The sequence below is a fragment of the Tarenaya hassleriana genome, unplaced genomic scaffold (assembly GCF_000463585.1).
Source record: "Tarenaya hassleriana unplaced genomic scaffold, ASM46358v1 Cleome5, whole genome shotgun sequence".
NCBI classification, from domain to species: domain Eukaryota; kingdom Viridiplantae; phylum Streptophyta; class Magnoliopsida; order Brassicales; family Cleomaceae; genus Tarenaya; species Tarenaya hassleriana.
This window is the reverse complement of record NW_010967707.1, coordinates 136,596-162,156: the sequence shown is the minus strand read 5'-3', so window position 1 is coordinate 162,156 and position 25,561 is coordinate 136,596. Positions and strand designations below refer to the sequence as shown.

Here is a 25,561-nt window from a genome sequence, read left to right as displayed (position 1 = left end):
GATGAACACAAAGTGGATATGCATTATATATATATATATATATATATATATGCCTTTTCAATATTTCATGCTCCAAAAGAAAACATCGTTATTGTTCACGCGATATAAGATTATAAGTAAATTGAAAATTTTATTTCAAACTGGTTTGTTGATCCTAGTCTCTTGAAACACGTTAGACGGACCAATTAAATACTTATCATTATTTTTATTTTCTTTTTCCAATAGATCGGATACTTATTTTTGGGTATATTAGTGTACAACACGTACAGAAACGGTGGATGATCGATCCATCGTGTTCATTTTTAAATTTGTTTGGTATACTTATTTTGAATGTTTTTTGGGAAAATGATTCGAACATGTTAACAATTCCGACCCCCTTGGTCGCATATCTTTCCAAGGCCCATGTGCCCACCGTCGGTCCATGGACGAATATATATAATTGATTCGGGGCTCATTTAGATTTAGCCGATGGACGTGCACATGTCATACTAACATAAGGCTCCACGTATTGTCTCCATGCAACATTTGGTGTCGAATCATCTTTTTGATCGTGAGATTACGTGCCATGAAATAAAATTTACCAACACATGTTTTTTCCCTCACAATTTGTATGGAAAAGATAAATAGAGATACAATTTGTACAAGTATTATCGATTACATTGTTCATAAAAATCAATATTTTTTTGTTTTAAAAATCATAAACAATTTTACAATTACTAATCTCGTAATTAATAAAATATTATGAACATGAATGGACAAAGAAAATTGCTCGGAAAAAAACATTGAAGCTTCGGAACCGATTAAACTGAAAAACCTCTTTCCATCGACAACAGTTGTATGTCCGTACGGGTTTGACCTTTCTTCATCGTCAAAGTTGCCGATTTATTTACCTTAGACATCACATTGCTTGATGACTTTCACGCGTGACCAAGAGGCGCCCACTTGACAATGGGGCCGACTTTGTTAGATTAATCGCTTATTCGATTCATAAATTCCATAGGGTTCCACACCTGTTGATCAGATTTTCCCCAAATTCTCCAGATTTAGGGTTCCTCTGGATCCGTTCGTTCAGGGTTTTCAATTAGCATGGAATGCGATCGATCCTTGGATGTGACCGAGGCCGATGAGGAGGTCCATCGCCATCGGCGCGACAATAGCCTCCAGTTTCCTCATCCGGCTTCGAAGATTCACACCGGCGGCGGCTCTGTTCCTAGTACGACCAGAGTTCATGAACTTCTCGAATGCCCTGTTTGTACTAATTCCATGTACCCTCCAATCCATCAGGTTTGTTCGATCTTTTTTCCCCAGTTCGAGAGTCAGCAGTTCCTCATTTATACAGGGAATCTGTTTTGTTGTTGTAAAGATTTGATTTTTGGTTTGAAGTCGCTTTGGTTTTTGTTGATTGTCCAGATGAATTTGTCTTAGCAAAGACAACTTGTTGTGAGTTTAGAATGTCTGGTATCCGTATGCGGTTCATGAGATGCACGCGTGTAGCCATGTGTTTGTTCTTGCAGAGCTTTTATGGGGGGATGTTACCTTTTCAGGTCGCTAATATTGTCGAAAGGAAGAAATTAGGATTGGTCAAGTCAGATATGGCAATGGAGAGCCATAGATTGTTAGATTAGATTTCGTGCTCTCTTAGTGTAATCTCCATGAGGATAACATAACCATCAATTCCAATGCAACCCTTACAAGGAATGAGCAGCCAGTCACTAGTGGCTTTATGGTTTTTGTGCCTGAAAACATCTGAGCGTTGTCTTATGCCGAAAAAAAAGGGAGGAATTTTGTTGCTTAGGGTTGTTGATGTTTCATTTCCATGCAGCTTATGTTCAAAGGTCTTTCCTTGAATAAGTTTTGGCAAGTTTTGTGTGTAGACTTCCCTTGAATCATTATCGATAGAAAGATGCGTTGGAAGAACTTGGTCTTGGAACATTCTTCTTTTGCTTCATCGGAATGCATTAGTCTTGATGTTTGTAAAATTGAATCTAACATATTCATTTTCTCTTGTTTATTTGGCAGTGCCATAATGGTCATACTCTCTGTTCAAACTGTAAAGCCAGGGTACACAATCAATGCCCGACTTGTAGACAAGAACTCGGTGATATAAGGTGTCTTGCGTTGGAGAAAGTAGCCGAATCACTTGAATTTCCATGCAAATACATGCCATTAGGATGCTCAGAGATCTTCCCTTATTACAGCAAACTCAAACACGAGGCTCTGTGTAACTTTAGGCCTTACAGTTGTCCGTACGCAGGATCTGAGTGTTCTGCCTCAGGCGATATCCCTTTCCTTGTCTCTCACCTCAGAGATGAACACAAAGTGGATATGCATTCCGGGTGCTCTTTCAACCACCGTTATGTTAAACCGAATCCTCGTGAAGTGGAGAATGCTACTTGGATGCTAACTGTAAGTTTATATACTACGCTGCATCTAACTACTTAGGACATGACTTGCAAAGCCTGAACCTTTACGGTTTGACCACTTAAAAAACTGGAAAAGACTTCAACTTCGACTTGGACCGCAAATGAAGGTTGTTAAGTCCTGTTTTGCTATAAGCTTAGGATCTTGTCTTTAGTTTGAAATGGAAGACTACTACACTGAATTGTTCGTATGGATTAACATCTTCATCTGGGTATCAGGTATTTAACTGCTTCGACCACTACTTCTGCCTGCATTTCGAGGCCTTCCAGCTCGGGATGGCGCCAGTGTATATGGCGTTCCTCCGGTTCATGGGGGACGAGACAGAGGCCAAAAGCTACAGTTACAGCCTAGAGGTAGGAGGGTATGGGCGGAAATTGACGTGGGAAGGGACGCCGAGAAGTATAAGAGACAGCCACAAGAAAGTGAGAGATAGCCATGACGGCCTCATCATTTACAGAAACATGGCTCTCTTCTTCTCCGGTGCTGACAGGAAAGAGCTGAAGCTACGCGTCACTGGTCGGATCTGGAAAGAACATCAGAACCCTGAATCTGGAAATTGCATTTCCCTTAACCTTTCTGCTTCGTGATTTTGTGGGTTCGTGTGATAATTTTTACAGCACATGTGATGTGACTCTCTTTTTTTTTCCCTCCTTTTTATCTGGAAAATGTAAATATCGAATAATTCGGCTGTTTTCTAACATTTCAGGAATAAGAAAAAACATAATTTATTTAGCAATTGAAGAACGCGGAATTGGATTCTCGACGTGCAAATCTGAGGTTTTCCACTGTGGCAAAGGCCGGTCTACTCACTTAACCAACACGAAAGCAGTCAATCTCTGATACGACAAATTTATCAGACGAATCAAAATTTTGAAATTGAAATCGAAAGACTCACGTCAATCAAGCACGGAGACCTTATGACAAAAGGAACAAGTTAAAGCCCAAACAAATGAAATGGGCCACTTAATATTGGGCCAATTAAGCCCACTATCCTTTTCGATTGAAAAAAGGTGTGTGTGGAAGCAAACTAAGAAAAAAGGGCCGAAAGCGTTTTGGAAACATCCGATAAAAACAGCCTTCAGGAGGAAATTGAGTTTGATTTTTTCAAAATACTTGATTAATCTTTGACCCAAACTCCAGGCCCATTACATAATATTGTCGAAAGGAAGAAATTAGGATTGGTCAAGTCAGTTATGGCAATGGAGAGCCATGGATTGTTAGATTAGATTTCGTGCTCTCTTAGTATAATCTCCATGAGGATGACATAACCATCAATTCCAATGCAACCCTTACAAGGATGACTTTATGGTTTTTATGCCTGAAAACAGCTGAGCGTTGTTTTATGCCGAAAAAAAAGGGAAGAATTTTGTTGCTTAGGTTTGTCGATGTTTCATTTCCATGCAGCTTATACTCAAAGGTCTCTCCTTGAATAAGTTTTGGCAAGTTTTGTGTGTAGATTTCCCATGAATTATTATCGATAGAAAGATGAGAAAAGTCTATTGAATCAAAAATATAAATTTAAGAAGATTAAAATTGATTGGAAATGATTATGAGGATGATTGAGAGAAATTAAAAATACAAAATCAATTAACAAATAATGATAATTGTGTCAATTATCTCTTGATTTATTTGACATAATTATCCCAAAGTCAATCTTGAGGGGAATGTTAAAATGAGAAAACAAATATAAATTTGAGAAGATTGAAATTGATTAGAAATGATTATGAGGATGGATTAAATACATAAAATCTATTAACAAATAATGATAATTGTGTCAATTATCTCTTGATTTATTTGTTTCCATCATATATTATTTCTTTGTAAATTTCTTTCTTTAATTATTTTGTAATTGTTTCTTATAAATAGATGAATTATTTTCATTGTAAAACAATAAGAAGAAGAGGTGTAGTAATAGAAGTGTTCTTTGTTTTATTTTTTTCTTCTTTTCTCTCTTTTCAATTTCCGCATTTTCATTTCCAATAAGTTTTGGCAAGTTTTGTATGTAGATTTCCCATTAATCATTATCGATAGAAAGATGAGAAAAGTCTACTGAATCACAAATATAAATTTAAGAAGATTGAAATTGATTAGAAATGATTATGAGGATGATTGAGATAAATTAAAAACACAAAATCAATTAACAAATAATGATAATTGTGTCAATTATCTCTTGATTTATTTGACACAATTATCTCCAAATCAATCATGATGGGAATGTTAAAATGAGAAAACAAATATAAATTTGAGAAGATTGAAATTGATTGAAAATGATTATGAGGATGATTGAGAGAAATTAAATACACAAAATCTATTAACAAATAGTGATAATTGTGACAATTATCTCTTGATTTATTTGTTTCCATCATATATTATTTCTTTGTAAATTTCTTTCTTTAATTATTTTGTAATTGTTTCTTATAAATAGATGAGTTATTTTCATTGTAAGACAACAAGAAGAAGAGATGTAGTAATAGAAGTGTTCTTTGTTTTATTTTATTTTTCTTTTCTCTCTTTTCAATTTCCGCATTTTTATTTCCAATAAGTTTTGACAAGTTTTGTGTATAGATTTCCCATGAATCATTATCGATAGAAAGATGAGAAAAGTCTACTGAATCACAAATATAAATTTAAGAAGATTGAAATTGATTGGAAATGATTATGAGGATGATTGAGAGAAATTAAAAACACAAAATTAATTAAAAAATAATGATAATTGTGTCAATTATCTCTTGATTTATTTGACACAATTATTTCCAAGTCAATCTTGAGAGGGAATATTAAAATGAGAAAACAAATATAAATTTAAAAAGATTGAAATTGATTGGAAATGATTATGGGTATGATTGAGAGAAATTAAAGACACAAAATCTATTAACAAATAATGATAATTGTGTCAATTATCTCTTGATTTATTTGTTTCCATCATATATTATTTCTTTATAAATTTCTTTCTTTAATTATTTTGTAATTGTTTCTTATAACTAGATGAGTTATTTTCATTGTAAAACAACAAGAAGAAGAGATGTAGTAATAAATGTGTTCTTTGTTTTATTTTTTTTTTCTTTTCTCTCTTTTCAATTTTCGCATTTTATTTTTCAATATGGTATCAGAGCAGTGTTACGATCTGATCTATATAATTCTTTTTTCATAGTTTATATTTTTCTACTCTCTTCGTTTCTGAATTATTAATGTTCATATATCCAAATGGTTTAAAGTGGAGTAAAATCCAGAATCAAACGAGGTACTATGACAAAAGGAATCAAAGCCAGAAAAAACTCCAAGATCAAGCGAAGTGCTATGACAAAAGGAGATAAAGGCAGAATTTCATGATCAAGCGAACTGATTTGAGGATGGATCAAATCTCTCAAGAACCAGATTGGTATCTATGGATCATTTTATTAACAATGAATTACTCATCGAGTTTTTAAATTATTTCAGGTATTCTCTCCATGATTGACCTTTTACATTATCTCCAAGTCAATCTTGAGGGGGAATGTTAAAACGAGAAAACAAATATAAATTTAAGAAGATTGAAATTGATTGGAAATGATTATGAGGATGATTGAGAGAAATTAAAGACATAAAATCAATTAACAAATAATGATAATTGTGTCAATTATCTCTTGATTTATTTGTTTCCATCATATATTATTTCTTTAATTATTTTGTAATTGTTTCTTATAAATAGATGACTTATTTTCATTGTAAAACAACAAGAAAAAGAGATGTAGTAATAAAAGTGTTCTTTGTTTTATTTTTTTCTTCTTTTCTCTCTTTTCAATTTCCACATTTTATTTTTCAATAACTATGACAAAAAAGAGTTAAAGCTAGAACTTTAAAGTCAAGTGAAGTGATTTGAAAAAGGTTAGTACTCCCTAAATGAATGAAATTTGGTATCTCTGGATTGTTTTAATAACAGTGAAGTTTTTCATCATTTTGTTTTATCTTCAAGATTGATTTTTGAATTATTTCAAAATCAATCTTGAGAGGGAATGTTGAAATAGAAACAAAATATGGAGATTTGATATGATTGATAATAATTAAAGGCATTATATTAATTAAGAATAAAATATATATCGTGTCAATTATATTTTGCCTTATTTGTTTTTTTCGTATCTTTATTTCCTTGTTTCTTTCAATTATTTTTCATATAAATGTATGAATTATTTTCATTGTAATATAACAAGAAGAAAAGATGTAGCAATAAAAATGTTTCCGTTCTTTCATATTTTGTTCTTTCATTCTAATTTAATTTCCGCATTTTATTTTTCAATACTGGATTGGTCATCGAGTTCTTTGCGTACGGACTTGGCTTTGAACAATCTCGGGAAAGAAGATCGACTGAAAAACGAGGAGAGACTCATTTTCCGTTCAAGAAATCAAGAAAATGGCTTTCGGTAGCCTCAAAACTGAAAAAGATAGAGAAGCGCTTTTGCTATTGAGAATTTCTTTTTTTTTTCTTTATCGTTTTGTAAATTGGCGGGGTTTATATGCACGTGTGTGTATACACACAATTTCATATAAAATAAAGATTACCTTTGCTTCTGATCGATTCACTCTTCGTGTGATATGAGCATAAAGGCGAACCAACATTTCCATTATTATGGGAGCTTGATCCCAATCAAGTTTCATCGTCTAATTTTTGAAATTAACATTAAAAATTATTGCTACTATTCAAGAATATAAAAAAAATGTGGAAATAAACATAAATTGTAAATATGGTAAGAAATTTTAACAAATTAGAATAAATGATAAATTGTACTTAAATTTATTACGCCAGTTGCATTGGTTTTGTTATTGGATAATCACGGTCCTATTCATATTTTATATTATGGAATAACAATTTTATAAATCCAAATTTTTAACGATTAGAAAATAGGAAATCGTATAACAACACACATGATGAGCGAAAATAATACAAAAGATGACTACTTTAGTGTTCATTTTCAAAAAGCATAGGCGGGGAGAGACGAAGAAGTCGATGTAAACGTGCGACGCAAGGGAAAGACAACAAAGCGAAGATAATCGTGTGGTTCAGGCCCAACTTTCACCTTTGGCCCAAACCCAAACCCAAATCCATGATTAGAGAAAACCTAATCACCTTTCCTTCTTTGATGCGACCCCTCTATACTCCAACACAGCTTCCGAGTTCGGTCCGACGACAGTTACAGCATCAACACCACTGGGGTAAGTCACTTATTCCGTCTATCTGTGTATCTTCCCTCTCGGTTTAGTCCCTCCGTCTTGCTTTTTCTCTCTTAATAGTTTACTGTCGCCGCCATGACCTACGCAAGAGTTGGTTCTGCCTTGAGTTTCAACCGAAATGAATCAGACTTGAAGCGAATCCACGATGCACTCATCTTTGGCGATTTCCTAGGTTCCCGACAACGGCAAACCTGCAACACAAGAGAAGAACACGAGCAGGACCAAGATTTTGATACTGAAAGAAGATAAAGTCTGAGGTTTTCCACTGTAACAAAGGACGGTTTTCTCAGTAAACCGGCCACTTAACCAACAAGAAAGGAGTCAATCTCATACGAACAAATTTATCAAACGAATCAAAAATTGTGTTACACCCCAAACAAAAGGAATGCGCCACATAATGTTGGGCCCAATAGGCCCACTATCCTTTTCAATTAAAAAAAAAAAGAGTAAGTGTGAAAGTGACCCATGAAAAAAAAAGAGGCCGAAAGCGTTTTGGAACCATCCGATACAAACAACCTCAATTTATTTAGCAATTGAAGAACACGGAATTGGATTCTCGACGTGCAAATCTGAGGTTTTCCACTGTGGCAAAGGCCGGTCTACTCACTTAACCAACACGAAAGCAGTCAATCTCTGATACGACAAATTTATCAGACGAATCAAAATTTTGAAATTGAAATCGAAAGGAACAAATTATTTGGTCAATCAAGCACAGAGACCTTATGACAAAAGGAACAAGTTAAAGCCCAAACAAATGAAATGGGCCACTTAATATTGGGCCAATTAAGCCCACTATCCTTTTCGATTGAAAAAAGGTGTGTGTGGAAGCAAACTAAGAAAAAAGGGCCGAAAGCGTTTTGGAAACATCCGATAAAAACAGCCTTTAGGAGGAAATTGAGTTTGATTTTTTCAAAATACTTAATAATCTTTGACCCAAACTCCAGGCCCATTTTTAAATCATAATTAAAAAGCTGTTTTGAATACGCAAGGCCTGAATCTGGGATTGTTTTAACCTAAAAAAAATTTGAGATCTTTTGGTGATTTCTTTCTCTCTTTCATCTTTCCTCGCTTTCTTATTCGCACAAATTCCCGCACGCGATTGGGACAAAAGGCTTGGCCACGAGCAGAAGGAGCTTTACACGTGTCATAGAAAGAGATCTTGCCACATAAACATATAACCAATGAAAACGTGACACGTAACTTCCATGCAAATCTGACGACGTTGTTTTTTGTCGCTACTAAGAAGACACACCCGTCCTTCGTCATGTCATGTAGGGGTTTAAATTTAATGCGCCAAAATATGGTCCTCGGAGATAAGGATACGATTAGTTTTTTTTTTTTATTTAAATTTTGTCCTTATCCAAATCCCCGTATTATTGTTGTCTTTATTACTATCTTTTCTCTGAATTCCTAATTCATTAGCGCTTGTTTTTTTTTTCCTGTAAAGTAGTTGGCTTTTTTTGTGCTAAATTTTCAATGAAGGAAAACTTGTTGACTATTCTTCGCTATTTCCGTTTTTCGTTTTTTTTCTTTGGTGATTTATCATATAGCATGCGTTGTATTTAAAGTGTGCCACTCACTGGCAGATTTACATTCAACTGTGCCCCCATTCAAACAATAAAAAAAAGACTATTTTCTATAAAATTATGTAAAATTTTGAATAAAACTATAAAATATCCCCATAGAAATAAATTTATTTATAACTAGAAATTTACCCCCAATGATAATTTTTCTAGGTCCGCTACCTATTGGTTCCACTTTCATATTGTTTGTTTTAGCTGGTAGATGCCCATGATTTTATATATCCACGTTACAGTGTAAATACATTGAACCTTTGTCATTAGCTGAATAATATATTATACATTAGTGCTGATTGGTCTGTAAAGACTCTAAACATGGTAATGATCGACGATGACATGGCATCATTCCTTCTTCTTTTTTTTTTTTTAAAAAAAATATCCTATACTTTTAATTTAGAATCCAATGCGAATTTCTGAGAGTATATTATTCCAACACACATATTGTGCTGCGGCCAAGGCCACCACATGCGAGGAAAAAGACAGAACAAAGAGCTCGCATTATTTGGTGTTGGGAGATGTGGGGAATCTGACCAACTTTTGGTGGATTTTATTGGTAACTTTATATCGTGCCTTGGGGGAAAAAAAATAAGAATCAAATTTTAAAAACCATGATAAAAAAAATAAATAAATTTACATCAGAAAACAGTTTGTACCGTTAAAGCATGAATTGATTGATGCAAATGAGACCAGACGCTCGCATGATTCTCGTGTATCTGTAACGTACAGTGTTTTCACTTATTTGGGTCACCAACTTTCCTATTTTCCAATCAAAACACAGATCTTCATCGTAAGACATAAACTGAAATTTGATTATCACACAAAAATTTAAGACATATGGAGACTAAGTTATTGGTGCTAAGGGAAATACATTACACAACGAAATGTGTAATAAATATGATTTATGAAAAAAAAGTAAATATTTTTTTTTTTGCTTCAGCCTATTGGTCGGAAAGGAGAGGTCAGTTACAAGTGGGAAAGATATGTCAAAGTTAATTGTCGGTGGGTTCATTGATTATTGAGCCCAATTTTATAGTTATAAAGAAATCTTTTTCTCTCCTTTTTTTCCTCTTTTATTAATTAAAATTAATTTTTTTGTGTCTATTTATCCACATTGCAGATTCATTGGTTTTCCTCAGAGACAGAGAGAGAGGAGGTTTGGTGATCAGAAGAGGAGAGAGATGGACGGCGGCGGAAGCGATACGGCGATGTACGGAGGTCTGGAAGCGGCGCAGTACGTACGGATGCATCACCACCATCTCTGCAGAAACGATCAGTGTACCTCTGCTCTCGTCAAACACATTAAAGCCCCTGTTCATCTCGTACATCTCTCTCTCTCTATATATATATATATGATGGATTCGCTCTCTGACTTTTCACTCATCTCTGATTTTGTTTCTGATTTCGTATATTATACGTAGAATCTGTATTTCGGAAGATATAGGGTCATCGATCCCTGGATTCGTGGATTTAGGTTTTTTTTTCTCGTTCGTTTCTTCAAAGGGGAACTTCATTCTCGGGTTTTTCCCCAGTAATTTTAGGAAATGGTGAAGGTGTTTACTTTATCTACTCTGAGATTTCTGGGTCAACAGGTTTGGTCGCTTGTGAGGAGATTTGATCAGCCACAGAAATACAAGCCCTTTGTTAGCAGATGCATAGTTAATGGAGATCCTGAGATCGGTAGCGTTAGAGAAGTAAATGTCAAGTCTGGCCTTCCCGCTACCACCAGCACCGAAAGGTTGGAATTGCTTGATGACGACGAACACATTCTCGGCATCAAGATCGTTGGCGGTGATCACAGACTAAAGGTAACCAAAATCGGATTGAAACATCTCTATTTCTTACAGGGTATTGTATATATGTTGTTCTGTTACAAATCCTGGGGTTTTTCTGTGTCTATGTTCTTGCAGAATTACTCTTCCGTCGTGACTGTTCATCCGGAGATGATCGATGGGAGACCAGGAACTATGGTGATAGAGTCATTTGTGGTGGATGTTCCTGAAGGCAACACCAAGGATGAGACTTGTTACTTTGTGGAGGCACTGATAAGGTGTAATCTGAAATCTTTGGCTGATGTTTCCGAAAGACTGGCTGCTCAGGACAGAACCGAACCCGTTGTCGGGTCATACTGAAATATCCATCCTTCCAAGGAATCACATGCGGCAGGCAGCTCCGAAGATTGATTTTAGAGGCTTTGGATAATGAGAAGTTGTGTAGCAGGTACGAACTGAGTGAAGGATCCGTCCAGTGTGTTATCCTCTTCCTGAAAATTTTGTCTGGTCTATATATGTATAGACTCTTTCCTGGTCATTGCGGTCTGTCTCTCCTGCTGCTTGTTACAGCAATGCTTGGATCATCATCGTCGTCGTGCTCACATCATATCCTGTCTGTGGCGAAAGATCTGATGGTGTAGTGTCATTTGTGTTCGTGGACAGTGTATTTTTCCACCTCTGTATGTGTAGGTAATCACTGTAAAATATCGTCTGCACCATTGTAAAATAACTAGGGGTATCTGTATTAGGTAGGGGCTTTTTCCCTCTCCAAAACACTGACTGAACCCTTGCCCCATCCTGTAAGAAAATCTCCTCCTTTGCTAAACAATGACATGCAGTTTGCCGTCGGTCATTGCCATCTTCTCAATATGTGCCATTACCAACTTCTCTTTAACTCTTAAAGCCTCTTCCAAGCAACCTCTGTGAGTTCTATGACTCAGTGGATCTTGTAAGATGAGACCCCAGAGGTTGAAGCGGGCTTCAATGGCGTCGTTTACATGAAGTCCCAAGCAAATCCACCATGGAAGAGCAGTGTTCAAAAGTCGGGGTTAGATTCCAATGACTCACGATTGATGTAAAGAGATGAGCAGACCGGTGAATTGGCACGTTGTGTGGCTGCTGAAGGAAATGAGCTGCTGTAACAATGGCGCAGACAGATTCTCCATGGAAGCTCTGGATAAGATCTCTCCATTTGATCTCCCCAGCAACTCGAACCGCATCGTTTTTAACTGTTTAATTTCCCAGGCTCGAAAACCCGAACTTTCGCCAGTAAACTGAGACACGTCGAAGCTCGAATTATGAACACTAACACATGAGACCCCAGAGGTTGAAGTGGGCTTCAATGGCGTCGTTTACATGAAGTCCCAAGCTTCGTCAAGATAACCCGAACTTCCCAAGCAAATCCACCATGGAAGAGCAGTGTTCAAAAGTCGGGGTTAGATTCCAATGACTCACGATTGATGTAAAGAGGAGCAGACCGGTGAATTGGCACGTTGTGTGGCTGCTGAAGGAAATGAGCTGCTGTAACAATGGCGCAGACAGATTCTCCATGGAAGCTCTGGATAAGATCTCCCCGGCAACTCGAAACGCATCGTTTTTAACTGTTTAATTTCCCAGGCTCGAAAACCCGAACTTTCGCCAGTAAACTGAGACACCTCGAAGCTCGAATTATGGACACTAACACATGAGATTTGGCCAAAACAAAAAGATTCATCGAGAAACGAGGAGTCTCCAGATACAAACAAGGGATGATGCGCACAAAGCGGAAGCTTGGGTTCAATCATTTAGCTCAAAGCTTGAGACTTTCATCATTTCTATGACGGAAAATAGAAGACACTCGGTTTCAGACCAGTAAGGTAGAGCTACCGAGAACCAAAAAAAAAAAGCTTTCACCTTTACGGCTCTGCAATATCATCTGCTTTCAAGGCAAATGTTCGCATTGGAGATTTACGAGAGAACGCAAAACCCTTGTGCCAATCTCGTGTCCCCAACATGAGATAGCTTCACATAGGTCTTGAATGTAATATTGAACCGAATACAGGGGCATATCGGGGATAACAATCGGCCAAAAATCTCCTTTCGTGGCAACGATGTCGTTTTATTCTCCTGCAGAAACGACGGCGTTTCTTCCCATCGCTGGTTTTGCCTTTCTTGTCACCACTACATTTCGCCGGGTGGGCCACAAATGGCGAGGAGGCGTGCTGCAGCCACGGCGAGTTCGGATCGGCGGAGGGGTCGACGCGAAGGACCAAGCCGAGAAGGTCAATTTGACGAATCGAACTCGGATCGGAGGCTCATCGCTATCTTCGTCATCTTCTTCGTCGTGATTCCTGCCGTTTCGGTGGTCATCTACAATGTCAAGTTCGCTCAACGAGGGATTCATCCGACATCTTCCGTACGTCAACGGAGACTCGTCAAAACCGATATTAGTTTCCGAGAGATCCTCAGTGTAAGCCCATAATTGTTTAGCTGCATAGAAAATTTCGGATTATGCGGAATCAATTTCATCATTTTCCCGTATTTGTACATTTGTCGCTTGCGTAGATGATCCGAACGTATAATTATATGCATGAATGCAAGTGAATGGGAATTGATGAGGATAGTTTGAATTATTTCAGGAACACTCCAAGGCGGCAGAGAACGCATCGAGTCGGCACTATGATTATCCAGTGTTAGCATATGTCACGCCTTGGTGGGTTTCTCATATTCATGTTTCCGTACAGTTTCAGACATGGTTACTGAATCTTGTGCTGCAAAACTGTGCAGGAACTCAAAAGGATATGAGATGGCAAAGGTGTTCAACTCCAAGTTCACACATTTATCACCGGTTTGGTACGACCTGAAGAGGTATGTTTGGTTAACGACATGGGGTTTCCATAGGCTTATAATGCCGTGCAAGAAAGATGGTGGTGTTCTGATGTGTGTGATCTTTTGGGTTGGTTCCTAATTTTGGCAGTCAAGGAAGTGGCTTGATTTTGGAAGGGAGACAAAATGTTGATAAAGGGTGGATCCAAGATCTCCGATCACGAGGGAATGCTCTGGTATTTGAACCAACACCCGGTTTTTCTTCATTTTCTTGGAGAGCCAAAAGGCTGGAATTGGGCATTTGGTTATATGCATTAACAACTGCACATTATAATTTTAATACTTGTTTTTGGTTCTCTTTCGTTTGATGGTTTTAGTATTCGTTCTAAATTGATAGATATTACCGAGAGTGGTTCTGGAAGCATTCCCCAGAGAGCTACTCAGAAAGAAGAAACTAAGGGATCAAGCTATCAACCTCATTGTCACAGAGTGCAAGTAAGGTCCCTTGGAATATAAAATTCTGTACACTGATGAAGATCTTATTCTTATCCGGGTAAGGATATCAGTCCTCTGATAGCACTTCAAGAAACGTATTGATGATTTCTTTGATCAATAGGGAAATGGAATATGATGGTATCGTGTTAGAGTCTTGGTCGAGGTGGGCAGCTTATGGGGTTTTGCATGATCCAGACATGCGGACAATGGTATGATCTGTAAGCTGCTCCAAAGCTGTTCCTATCTTAATGTCACATCTTTCGGGGTACTTTTCCTCCGAGCAAGTCTATGGAGAAGATTTCACATTGTAAACCTAGCGTATGTGGAGGAAAAATACCCCGAAAGATGTGTAATTAAGTAAGATTGGTGAACATTCTTATTGTAGGATGCAACTTGAATGTTCCTTTTAAGTATTAAAAATGATCATGATCCTTCATACTCGCTCTTCCAGGCATTGCAATTCATAAAACAACTTGGAAATGCCCTCCACTCCACGATATCTCCAAGAAATCAGGAGCAACATATGCAGTTTATGTATGTCATAGGTCCACCTCATTCAGAGAATCTTCAACCATACGACTTTGGACCAGAAGATCTCCGAAGCGTGAAAGATTATGTGGATGGCTTCTCTCTCATGACCTACGATTTCTCCAGTCCCCAAAAACCTGGCCCGAATGCTCCTCTCAAATGGATAGGCTTTACCCTTAGGCTCCTGCTCGGTTCATCTGACAGTGTCGACCAAAACCTGGCAAGAAAGATTCTGCTCGGTATCAACTTCTACGGCAATGACTTCACACTTTCTGATGGTATGAACCATTATCAAGACTGAAGAACTCACTTAGGTGGTTCGTTCTTAGTTCTATACCTTGTCGAACTAACCTATGAAATTTTTTCATTGTTGTGGTGAATGTGCAGAATCGGGCGGTGGGGCAATAACCGGAAGGGATTATCTCTCGTTGCTCGAGAAGCAGAAGCCGACGATTGAATGGGATAAAGAGAGCGGAGAGCATTATTTTGTGTATAGAGATGAGAAAAGGAACAAGCATGTTGTTTTCTACCCGACATTGATGTCAATCCTTGTGCGGCTTGAGAATGCTCGTCTGTGGGGTATTGGCGTCTCCATCTGGGAAATCGGACAAGGCTTAGATTATTTCTTTTATCTTTTTTAAGTGATGTCCCCCCTTGTGCTTCTTCTTCATTGTAGGGCTTATCAATTGCGGTTTCAAGTCTTGAGAGTGATCCTTTTGTACGATGTTTTTTTTTTGTGTGTGTTAGGGACGAAGATAATTTTTTGAAATCATCCGCACCACTGGTCGTCAAATTGTATTACCTATTCCAACAACAACAACGAAAAACAACAACGTGAGATTCTGATAACCGCAAGTAATAATAAAATTTAAAAAAATAACAATGAAAATATTGGTAAAAGGACGAGATAAAGAGGCCCTCTACCTGAGAAGGATGGTAAGAACAAATATAAATATGGATGACGACAGTGCCTGATGACCATAGAGACCGACTCTCAGTTTCAGATCAAATCAAATTTCGAATCGAGCGGGAAAGGGGAGGGAAGAGAACCCCAACCTCCCTCCCTCCAAAATTTTCTTCTTCGGTCCTCTCCTCGCTAGGGTTTCTTCGTCTCCCTACTCTCTGTTCTCCCGGTACGAATCCTAGGGCATTGATGGGTAGAACAAAGCACTTCGCTTCCTCCCGACAGGATCGGAAACAACGAGGTGATTTCTCTGCTTCTATATGCTGATTTGTTCGCCAGGTGTTTAAATTTCTTCTCGTAATTTAGCCTATTTAGGGTCCAATTTTGTCGTTCCTAACCCTAGGTTTTTCGTCCTGATATCGCAGCAACCGGGCCATCAGATGCAGGACCGAGTACGGTACGCTTTCTGTCTGTGGCCGTGTTCCCTTTTCTGTAGACTCTCCTTCTTACCGATAATCTTTAGATTTTGTTCATCATCTAACGATGATTTTGCTTTGCAAATGCTGTAGGACCCGACGAGTACGGGTCCTGAAACTGGGGATGGTGCTCAGCAAAGTGAGTTTTAGGGTCTATTACGTTCCTGGGTTATCTAATTCACAGTATCTTACTCAGTTATCTGAGCTACGTTTTATCTCTGTTGTGTGATATTTTTCTGGCGGAAATTGCAGCTACTCCGACTACTTCACCACGTCGGGTATGTTTTCTGTCCCTCGCTATTCTCTGCTTCCCTCATTTCTTATAGCGTGTGCTTCGTTTTGCTCAAGCATTTCTCTGTTTGCGTATGAAGGCACCCAAAAAGAGAGCTAGGAAATCTAGACTGGGAACCACACCAAGTGAGTCTTTAAAATAACTTTTGCAGTGCATTGATTGCAGAACATCTGTGGTGGTCACACTGTGTTTTTCTATTTCCTTGTGATTTCTCTCCCTAAAGAAAGCCCGAAGAAAAAGCCTCATCGCTACAAGCCAGGAACCGTTGCTCTTAGAGAGATTCGGAAGTATCAGAAGTCAACGGGTTTTCTGATTCCAGCTGCAAGCTTCATTAGAGAAGTGAGTTTCTCCAACTCCTTGTCCTTTTGGATTCTACCGTCGAAAGATGAAGTTGAATGGACTTTAGAGCATTATTGCATGCAATGCAAATGCCAGCTTGATAAACCGTGGTCAATGTGATACAAGTTTTTCCTTCTTTTGGGAATTTTTCATTGTTTAAGATATGATATTAGGATGTGCACCAAATTTTGAGTAAATCATGCCTGCAAAGCATCGAATCGAGTTAGAATTGAAACATCAAACATATCACCAGACAGCCTTTGATTTCGAGCTATGGATGCCTGTAGAAATAATTTATTCATTTCCAGTTTAGGCTGCTAAGCATGAGTAGATAGCAATGTGGAAGTTATGACTGTGATAAGACTCCTGATCCGTACATTTTTACTTAGAGAGACAAAGGAAGGTCACGTGCAAGAGGAGGCATGGTTCCCCTTGTCTGAGAATTTTACAGAATGTCAAGTGTTTTGAGTTTGCTATGGGTTTCGACTTTTTGTTACAGGTTCCCTAGATGTCTTGGGAGTTTCATAATCGTGTTGGGTTATATTCCATTTTCTCTATGGGTTCGTATCTTATATTTGGGACTTTTATCATGAAGTAATGAACAAGGAGATAAGTCTGTCTCTCAAAATAGAAGCGTAAGAACAATAGAATCTGACTGGATTCGATCAGACTGCAGGGGACAATCCACATCGCTGTTGTTACACGAGACTCTAATGGACGAATTCATAGAAATATTTTTTTTTAATTCAGGTGAGAAGTATCACCCACATTTATGCCCCTCCAGAAATCACTCGCTGGCAAGCTGAAGCTCTTGTGGTGCTTCAAGAGGTAATATATTATTGTCCCCAAATGTGAAATGATAACCTAAATCACATAGACTCCTGTTTATCATGATAATATCTGCCATGCTGATCATGCTTGCATTTGAAACGTGTTCATCGGATTGAACAATTCAACCCATCTTCGTCTAGTCTTTTTAGATCTGAAAATACACATGGATGCTCACGCACACAATGTGCACTCGTTTCTCCTGATAACTAATGAAGGCATGAGTTCTGAATCCATTTTTGGTGCAGGCAGCTGAAGATTTCCTAGTCGGTCTATTCTCAGATGCAATGCTTTGCGCCATTCACGCGAAACGTGTTACTCTAAGTAAGTCGCACAGGTTTCAGTTGTAGGATTACTCTAAGAAGCCAAGTCTGTACTGTCTTAATATTCTTTCTGTTGATAATATATCAGTGAGAAAAGACTTGGAGCTTGCACGCCGGCTTGGAGGAAAAGGCCGACCATGGTGATGGCAAACACCAACTAGAAGGTACCTTATCTGTTAGGGTATTGTATCTGTAAAATCTTGGACGTAGAGTAACAACCTTAAATTTGTCACATGTGGTAGTTTATTTCACAGGGTCTGTTTTTGGTCCGATCCACCCAACACCTGACATTAACTGGGTATCTTTTGATTTGAAACGATGATTATGTCGTGAAAATCGTGCTCTCTGTGTTTGTAACTTTGTATAGCCAGAATTGTAAGGAGATTGCTGGTATGGGTATTACGGTGAATAAAATCTTAGTAAGGGGGTCTGAATGATCAAAAAGAAAAGTGCGTGGAAAGATTTGTTAAAAAGAAAATATTATTGGAAAAAATATTCTCGTGGACTCTGGGCTCTCTACTGGGCCTAGTTAAAGTTGTGGGCCCAATTGATTATGGATATATATATTTAATATTTTTTAATTTAAAAAATTGAACCTGACTCTTTAGTACCCTAGCTCTAGAATGAAAACAGGAAGCCACGTGTCAGGTGCCGTTGCAACTATATAGTTGGTTCGGTGAGAGACAGCCGCAGGATGACCGATGAAAACAGGAAAAATATGAATTTGTAAATGACTTTATTTATTTTCGAATTTGTATTTTTGAATATAGTATTTTCTGAATTTATAATTTTGAGTACAGTAATTTCTAAACTTATATTTTTTAATACAGTAATCTCTAAATTATGAATTAATATTACACCAAATTATAAATTTAAAAATTTTCAGATATTTTTTTGTCCAGAACAAAAAGAAATCTTAACGTTCGGGTATAAATAGTGGATATCCTCTTTGACCTAATTATATAAATCCCTAACAAACTTTCAACCCATCTTTTTATTATTATTATTATTATAGTTCTAACAATATTTTATCTTCATTTAATTCAAGAGAGGTCGAAGGGTAATTAATACCGGTACGCAAATAAAAAAGTAAAAAATGTGGTCCTCGATATTCAATTCTTCACCCTTTTTTTTTACATCGGAACTAATTTTACCTCATTTGTCTGCCCCACAAAATTTGTTGATCTCCAAGGGTAGTTAGTAGTCGGTTGAGTGAGCATATAATGATTTCGGAAGAGAAAACATCATATGATATCATGTAGTATATATATGTTTAAATATTATCATGAATATCCATTCGCTTTTATTTGTTTCTTGTTAACTGTTGTTCGGTTTATCATAAATTATGCGTAAAAGAAAGTGTTACAAGACGGACTCATTAACCTATCCAATAGATAAAAATGGTTGAAAAATGTGAGGGAGTAAATGATGTAATGAATGTGTTCGTAGTTCCCTATCCATATGCACACGCGGAGTTGAAATGAGCGTAATCACAATGACGATGATTCAGAAAACGAGATTACCCCAAATCAAATGTAGAAACCAAACCGAACAGTGGAAGCTGAGTCCGGTTTCCACACTATAAAAATGGCTTCCTCGTGTCCCTTTGGAACGATACACACACTCTCTCTCTCTCTCGTACAAAACATCCTGAAGTATTCTTGTTCTGCCACGAAGCCCTAGAGATCCTAGGTACGTACTGTACGGCTCTTTAGAAGAAGAAGAAAATAGTTGCAAAAGCTACAATCAGTTGTTTCAGTTCAGATGGATAAGCACCGCAAGAAGCAGCCAAAGACCAATCCCCCGCTTGTCTCCTCTTCCTCTGAAGGCATCTCCTCCTCTCTTCCCCACGCTGTCGTACGTTTCCCATTCTTCCTTTTTATTTTTTATTTTCTAAATGTGATTTTTTTTTTTGTATGAAGCAGAAGTGAGTAGCATCGAGTGGGAAGAGGTAAACATGTCCCGAGAAGAAGAGGATTTGATCTGCAGGATGCATAAGCTTGTTCGTGACAGGTTAATTTGCTCCTTTTCCAAAACCCTATATATCCATTTTCATTTATTTTCCAAAACCCTATAATTTCACTTGGAAAACTGATTATCGATTATGGATAGCTATTCTTAGCTTTCGAAAAGACCAAAAAACATGAATGAAATATATAATCATGTTTTAAATATACGAATGGTGAAGGTGGGACTTGATAGCAGGGAGGATCCCCGGAAGAAGTGCTAAAGAGGTCGAGAGGTTTTGGGTCACGAAGAACCACCGAACTTCCCAATTACCTTGATTTCCCCTCTCCTATGTATCATCGCTTGTTTTTCCCTATCAATTAAAAAAAAAGCAAGGTTATATAATATTGTTTTTTTATTACTTTCTTCACGATATACCTATAAAATATCGTTTTATATGCTCCTATATATCCAAAACATCGATCATATTTTATGACAATCCTCTGATTAAAAAAAAATGAATTAATATTCAGATTAGCCAGATATACACAATTTATTACCCAAGAAAAAAAATAACGCATGGAACAATAAAATCTTCATGGATGATGATGATGGAATGCCTACAACTACAAGGCCCGTAACCAGATATACACGGGTTCAAAACAGTCATGTGGGCCTAAAGCCCAATAGGTTCAAAACAGCAGTTTGAGCCTAAAGCCCAATGGGTTCATCCATGAGGAAGAAATATCCGATGCATTGTTTGGAGCGGACAATGGTTGATTGTTTTTTTTTTATTGATTGTAGTGACAGTGGTGACTTTTCCCAATAAAGATCTTTCCATTTTTTTGCCCAAGTTCTAATTTTGGATAAATATATCAAAATTTTCACCAGGACTAATTACAAATAAAATATGTTATCTCGATACAATTTAGCTTATAACGATATATACCCTTATACCGGAAAAAAAATAGAAATTATTTCAATCTATTTAAAATAGAATAAAAAACACAATCTATGTAGTTAATCCCTGACGCGAATAAAAACAACAAGATATTTTTATTTTCTTATGATCATAGATACTGTATCTCAGTCATATGTCAGGCCGTGGTCTATATATACAGTATTGAAACTGAAAGTGCCAAACAACCTACCTACAGCAATGCAAAAAAAATGGTTGTTGTTTTACATGTGAGGAAACGACATGATGTTGCCCTCAGGACCCCCTTAACTTGCCGTTTTTATATTCAATGGTCCAATCCAACACCTCATACCTTATTATTTCCCTAAGCCCCAGAAAGAAATGTGTAAGAGAGATGCCGACCCCAAAAAAAAACACAGCCATTGCAATATTCAAACGCCCAACCACTATATGTTTGGACTGTGATTTCGGTAAACAAAAGCAACACAGATATGTTTGGACTGACAATTATTCAGATCGAATAAGCAAAAACTAAAATTCCACAAGAACATTTAATGGGTTCCATCTAACTCCATTTGATGGGCCTTCCACTTGGAGGCCACTTCACCAAATGCCCTTGCGGAGGACCCATCGTCCCTCAAGGCCCTACGAGCAGACTCTTTCAATTCCTTCATCCTTTTCCTCAAATCTATGTAGTTAATCCCTGACGCGAATAAAAACAACAAGATATTTTTATTTTCTTATGATCATAGATACTGTATCTCAGTCATATGTCAGGCCGTGGTCTATATATACAGTATTGAAACTGAAAGTGCCAAACAACCTACCTACAGCAATGCAAAAAAAATGGTTGTTGTTTTACATGTGAGGAAACGACATGATGTTGCCCTCAGGACCCCCTTAACTTGCCGTTTTTATATTCAATGGTCCAATCCAACACCTCATACCTTATTATTTCCCTAAGCCCCAGAAAGAAATGTGTAAGAGAGATGCCGACCCCAAAAAAAAACACAGCCATTGCAATATTCAAACGCCCAACCACTATATGTTTGGACTGTGATTTCGGTAAACAAAAGCAACACAGATATGTTTGGACTGACAATTATTCAGATCGAATAAGCAAAAACTAAAATTCCACAAGAACATTTAATGGGTTCCATCTAACTCCATTTGATGGGCCTTCCACTTGGAGGCCACTTCACCAAATGCCCTTGCGGAGGACCCATCGTCCCTCAAGACCCTACGAGCAGCTTCCTGCAAAATTTTCATTCTCTTCCTCATCTCTTTACCTTCTCCCCCTTCTATCAGTACCTTCACCACTCTCCCTATCTCCTCTTTCCCTGTTATCCCATCGCTTCTCGGCCGAGGCCTCAATGCCACTTTGATTTCATCCGTCAGCAACAAAGCGTTCATCTTCTGCTCTGCGTACAACGGCCATGCTATGAGCGGCACACCGTTCACTACGCTTTCTAGTGTCGAGTTCCATCCGCAGTGCGTCAAGAATCCGCCCGTAGATGGGTGGGCCAGTATTTGGACTTGTGGGGCCCATGAAGGGACCACCATACCCCTGTCTCTGGTCCGGCCCAAGAATCCGGTCGGCAAAAATGACAAGGGGTCATTTTGGTTATGTGAATCGAAAAAGGACGAGTTTGCCGAACTACTTGGACTCCGTATAACCCACAAGAAACGTTGAACGCTCTTCTCTAGACCAAGAGCCAGTTCGTTGAGCTGTTCGCAAGTGAGTGTTCCTCCGCTTCCGAATGAGATGTATAAAACCGAAGCGAGCGGTTGGTTACCCAGCCATTTTAGACATTCTGACTCGTCGGTCCGGTTAGGGTCCGACGAACCCATGTTAACCAACGGTCCGACCGGGTAAATAGTTGGCTTATCGGGAGCTGGTTCTTGGATGGATTTTATAGCGTTTGGTTCTAGCTCTATGAAAGTATTCACTAAAATGCCTTGGGCTTCTTTGTATCTCTTGGTGTTGTGGAGTAGCAATTTGTACGCCTCGTCCTTCCGGTCTTGAACTGGGTCGACGAGATCCCTACCAGAAACCGGGACGCAACCCGGGAGATGAACCGGTTCGGTCAAGTCCCGATATTCGCCCGGTATGACTTCATCTAGTCTCGGCAAATGAAGGAAAAGCGACAAGACGTTAGCGGTCGATGTGTAGAATATGTACGGCGACACGTTGAACTCAGCGGCTGCGTCAAAGGCGTCCGTGCCAAACAGATCAACGATGAGAGCCGCTGGAAGGCGTCCCTCCGCTTTGAACGAATGGAGCAGACGGCGGAGCTCCGGGTTGGAGCGAACCACGGTGAGTGAGATCCGAGTCTCGATTCGCGCCGTTGGAGGAAGATCGGTTAAATCGACGGGGGGGAGGAAAGCGGCGGCGATCGACGGAGATAGAGACTCGAGGACGGCCCTCTGGGCCTTTGAAGGCGGACCTTCGCCGGCGATGACGAAGGTCACGGTGCACCCGTGGCGGTGGACGAGCCGTTTGGCGAGCTCGACCGCCGGGATGAGGTGTCCCATGCCAGGGCTTGGCATTACCGCCACGTGTGCATCTGATTTTGCCCCCGCCATTGTTGCAATCTTGAGGAAATTCCGCAGATATAGCCTTTTTTTATTGATATATCTCGATGATACAGAAGAATGAAGTTGTCGTGGCCTTTATAATAACATAGCTCGCGCCTCGCGGTGTCTCATTCTCATTAATTTTTATATTTCGTCTCTTTTCTAGTAATTATATTTGGTTTCATTAATGCAGACCATGAATGAGCATTTTAATTTAATAACTCAATATGTTACAATGATATTAAAAAAAGACTAATTGAATTATATTATCAGTAACCTTTTTAATATCTGTTATATGTTTCCTTTAATATATATTTAACTTTGCTAAAATACACAATATAGTACATTGGGGATAAGTGGTTTTTGAAAACTGTTTTAATTATCAGTATATGGGATAGATGGATGCAGAACTAATTATAAAGACATTTTATATTATATGCAAACACAAGAGCGTATGGGTTTGATAGTGATGAATAATTAACAGCTTTGAATCATTAGGGACTGCATTGAATAATTTGGACTGTGGATTACGGACGTGTGCGTGTTACATCTTACACGTGTACGCGTGGAAGTCAGTGTGATCGTAATGCTATTGCTCCACGATTTTTCTATTCCGGTTTTCTGGGGATTTGGGACAAAATCTTGTCGTGTGGCTAATGGATTGTTCAATGGCTTGAGCTTGTGCGGCCCGTTATCTCCTTATCCGTAACGTAACTACACTGCCGATTTTATAATTGCACGTATATACACTTTGTGTTTTGTTTGTCATATATATATATATATATAACAAATGACGTGCTCAAAAGGTAAGGGAGATAAAGATGGGTTCGATTTTTCGTGGATCACAAATACCACTAAATCGATAGAAAATGTGACCAATTTTGATTTAATTTTGTTTGGTTCGGTTGAATTTAGTTCGATTTAGTATCTATATTGCGTTGTAGATGTTAAGTACTATTTTGTAATCCTCTTTGTTCTTATTTATATTTTTAAAAAGAAGATAAATATTTTGCCAACAATTAGATAGTTATTTAGTTGTAGCTAAATTAAAATTGAGTCCACACATTGGGAATAAATAAGTATTAAAAGGGTGATCATACTCGATTCATTTATATATATTTGTATGGGGTGTGGATATTAATTAGTAATTTATTTATAATCTGTAAATTCATCGGATTTTTTAATCAAATTATATATCTCAGAATATCGAAAAAATTCAGTTGAATTTTTTTTTTCAATGAATAACCGAATTTAGTTGAAAATAATTTTTACTATATTTTTTACTAGTAACTATTTTATTTAGTTAAATTGATGATTTTTTTTATGGACTATGGAGTGTGGTGGATACCACGAAAGCAGCTCGCGGATCAATGAAATTGGGAGCTGCTTATTTATTTAGAGCCACACAAGAGCAAGTCCAAAGCTTGTCCCATCAAAGCAACAATTAATATTTCTTTATTATTCTATAAATGTAAAAGAGTCGTGTCATATGGAAAGTTAGAAACGTTGTGAATAGAAAGAGTATATTATATGATTGTTGTTAGTTGTTACAGCCACTGCCCACCCAAATAAATATTTATTATCAATAAATAAAATACGAATGAGAATATTTCATTTACTCGAATAAACTTTATTACAAGAATGAGACCATTTCATCTTGAATAAATCTTAGTAGTCACCCTCTAATTGGGATATGAAGTAAGTATATGCGACACGCCATTAACTATTTAAAATGTATACTTAAATAATAAATCTGATGTTATCGTTTATTTCAACAGGGACATTTAAATAAACCTTAGCAATAGTATTCAAACTTGGATGAACTAGTGGTAAGAGAACATGCAAATCATGCTCTCATCCTGAATTCAAACCCAAACGTGGATAGGGGTATTCATCTGAACTTTTCCGGTCCTCTGGGAGATGTAGTCGGGCCAAAGGCCCGGTGAACTTCCGGATTATAAAAAAAAAAGCCTTAGCAATAGTATGGCATATGCCACTGCTGGTGACGAGATTAGTAGTCAGCCCAGGGGTCATAGCACATCAACGGCTAGTTTACTAGAACGACAGGCTGTTTGAGTCTGTGCCACCACCTAAACGGCGTCGTGTTACCTATTGGGCTTGTTAGGCCGAATTAACTTCGGGCTAATATAAAC

At 37.9% G+C, this 25,561-nt stretch overlaps 6 protein-coding genes across 7 annotated transcripts; 5 read left to right on the top strand and 1 right to left on the bottom strand.

The window, feature by feature from the left end:
* Nucleotides 1-910: 910 nt before the first annotated feature.
* Nucleotides 911-3,153, top strand: LOC104825878 (E3 ubiquitin-protein ligase SINAT3-like). The gene is made up of 3 exons (XM_010558293.2): nt 911-1,284; nt 2,020-2,406; nt 2,640-3,153. Exons 1-3 carry the CDS (start codon nt 1,087-1,089, stop codon nt 3,006-3,008), a joined length of 954 nt encoding a protein of 317 aa, XP_010556595.1. The 5' UTR covers nt 911-1,086; the 3' UTR covers nt 3,009-3,153.
* A 7,163-nt stretch (nt 3,154-10,316) lies between these two features.
* Nucleotides 10,317-11,828, top strand: LOC104825877 (abscisic acid receptor PYL9). The gene is made up of 3 exons (XM_010558292.1): nt 10,317-10,525; nt 10,796-11,011; nt 11,114-11,828. The coding sequence occupies exons 1-3, from the start codon at nt 10,385-10,387 to the stop codon at nt 11,333-11,335; spliced, it is 579 nt and encodes a 192-aa protein (XP_010556594.1). The 5' UTR covers nt 10,317-10,384; the 3' UTR covers nt 11,336-11,828.
* Nucleotides 11,829-13,102: 1,274 nt separating this feature from the next.
* Nucleotides 13,103-15,581, top strand: LOC104825876 (chitinase domain-containing protein 1). The gene is made up of 8 exons (XM_010558291.2): nt 13,103-13,424; nt 13,594-13,667; nt 13,742-13,822; nt 13,932-14,016; nt 14,178-14,275; nt 14,397-14,484; nt 14,727-15,081; nt 15,191-15,581. Exons 1-8 carry the CDS (start codon nt 13,161-13,163, stop codon nt 15,442-15,444), a joined length of 1,299 nt encoding a protein of 432 aa, XP_010556593.1. The 5' UTR covers nt 13,103-13,160; the 3' UTR covers nt 15,445-15,581.
* Nucleotides 15,582-15,757: 176 nt separating this feature from the next.
* LOC104825875 (histone H3-like centromeric protein HTR12) lies at nt 15,758-18,322 on the top strand. Of its 2 annotated transcripts, XM_010558290.1 has the most exons (9): nt 15,758-16,008; nt 16,133-16,164; nt 16,277-16,322; nt 16,436-16,461; nt 16,555-16,600; nt 16,699-16,814; nt 17,565-17,642; nt 17,891-17,966; nt 18,054-18,322. In XM_010558290.1, the coding sequence occupies exons 1-9, from the start codon at nt 15,762-15,764 to the stop codon at nt 18,107-18,109; spliced, it is 723 nt and encodes a 240-aa protein (XP_010556592.1). In that variant the 5' UTR covers nt 15,758-15,761; the 3' UTR covers nt 18,110-18,322. The 2 variants fall into 2 exon arrangements, with proteins under 2 accessions (XP_010556592.1, XP_010556591.1); XM_010558289.1 differs by lacking the exon at nt 16,555-16,600 and having other exon boundaries at nt 16,641-16,814.
* Nucleotides 18,323-19,501: 1,179 nt separating this feature from the next.
* On the top strand, nt 19,502-20,333 carry LOC104825874 (MYB-like transcription factor ETC3). The gene is made up of 3 exons (XM_010558288.1): nt 19,502-19,793; nt 19,891-19,978; nt 20,154-20,333. Exons 1-3 carry the CDS (start codon nt 19,730-19,732, stop codon nt 20,248-20,250), a joined length of 249 nt encoding a protein of 82 aa, XP_010556590.1. The 5' UTR covers nt 19,502-19,729; the 3' UTR covers nt 20,251-20,333.
* A 1,486-nt stretch (nt 20,334-21,819) lies between these two features.
* Nucleotides 21,820-23,484, bottom strand: LOC104825872 (UDP-glycosyltransferase 72B1-like). The gene has a single exon (XM_010558286.1). The coding sequence runs from the start codon at nt 23,415-23,417 to the stop codon at nt 21,978-21,980; it is 1,440 nt and encodes a 479-aa protein (XP_010556588.1). The 5' UTR covers nt 23,418-23,484; the 3' UTR covers nt 21,820-21,977.
* Nucleotides 23,485-25,561: the final 2,077 nt, after the last annotated feature.

Excerpts from the sequence above, each read along its gene's own strand:
- LOC104825878 (XM_010558293.2), top strand. The coding sequence starts at position 1,087 with ATGGAATGCGATCGATCCTTGGATGTGACCGAGGCCGATGAGGAGGTC. Across the intron at positions 1,285-2,019 it reads TGTACCCTCCAATCCATCAG|TGCCATAATGGTCATACTCT; the intron begins GTTTGTTCGATC and ends TTTATTTGGCAG. Across the intron at positions 2,407-2,639 it reads ATGCTACTTGGATGCTAACT|GTATTTAACTGCTTCGACCA; the intron begins GTAAGTTTATAT and ends TCTGGGTATCAG.
- LOC104825877 (XM_010558292.1), top strand. The coding sequence starts at position 10,385 with ATGGACGGCGGCGGAAGCGATACGGCGATGTACGGAGGTCTGGAAGCG. Across the intron at positions 10,526-10,795 it reads TTAAAGCCCCTGTTCATCTC|GTTTGGTCGCTTGTGAGGAG; the intron begins GTACATCTCTCT and ends CTGGGTCAACAG. Across the intron at positions 11,012-11,113 it reads GCGGTGATCACAGACTAAAG|AATTACTCTTCCGTCGTGAC; the intron begins GTAACCAAAATC and ends ATGTTCTTGCAG.
- LOC104825876 (XM_010558291.2), top strand. The coding sequence starts at position 13,161 with ATGGCGAGGAGGCGTGCTGCAGCCACGGCGAGTTCGGATCGGCGGAGG. Across the intron at positions 14,276-14,396 it reads CTCATTGTCACAGAGTGCAA|GGAAATGGAATATGATGGTA; the intron begins GTAAGGTCCCTT and ends TTTGATCAATAG. Across the intron at positions 14,485-14,726 it reads ATCCAGACATGCGGACAATG|GCATTGCAATTCATAAAACA; the intron begins GTATGATCTGTA and ends TCGCTCTTCCAG.
- LOC104825875 (XM_010558289.1), top strand. The coding sequence starts at position 15,762 with ATGACGACAGTGCCTGATGACCATAGAGACCGACTCTCAGTTTCAGAT. Across the intron at positions 16,009-16,132 it reads ACAGGATCGGAAACAACGAG|CAACCGGGCCATCAGATGCA; the intron begins GTGATTTCTCTG and ends CTGATATCGCAG. Across the intron at positions 16,165-16,276 it reads CAGATGCAGGACCGAGTACG|GACCCGACGAGTACGGGTCC; the intron begins GTACGCTTTCTG and ends CAAATGCTGTAG.
- LOC104825874 (XM_010558288.1), top strand. The coding sequence starts at position 19,730 with ATGGATAAGCACCGCAAGAAGCAGCCAAAGACCAATCCCCCGCTTGTC. Across the intron at positions 19,794-19,890 it reads TGTCTCCTCTTCCTCTGAAG|AAGTGAGTAGCATCGAGTGG; the intron begins GCATCTCCTCCT and ends TGTATGAAGCAG. Across the intron at positions 19,979-20,153 it reads CATAAGCTTGTTCGTGACAG|GTGGGACTTGATAGCAGGGA; the intron begins GTTAATTTGCTC and ends CGAATGGTGAAG.
- LOC104825872 (XM_010558286.1), bottom strand. The coding sequence starts at position 23,417 with ATGGCGGGGGCAAAATCAGATGCACACGTGGCGGTAATGCCAAGCCCT.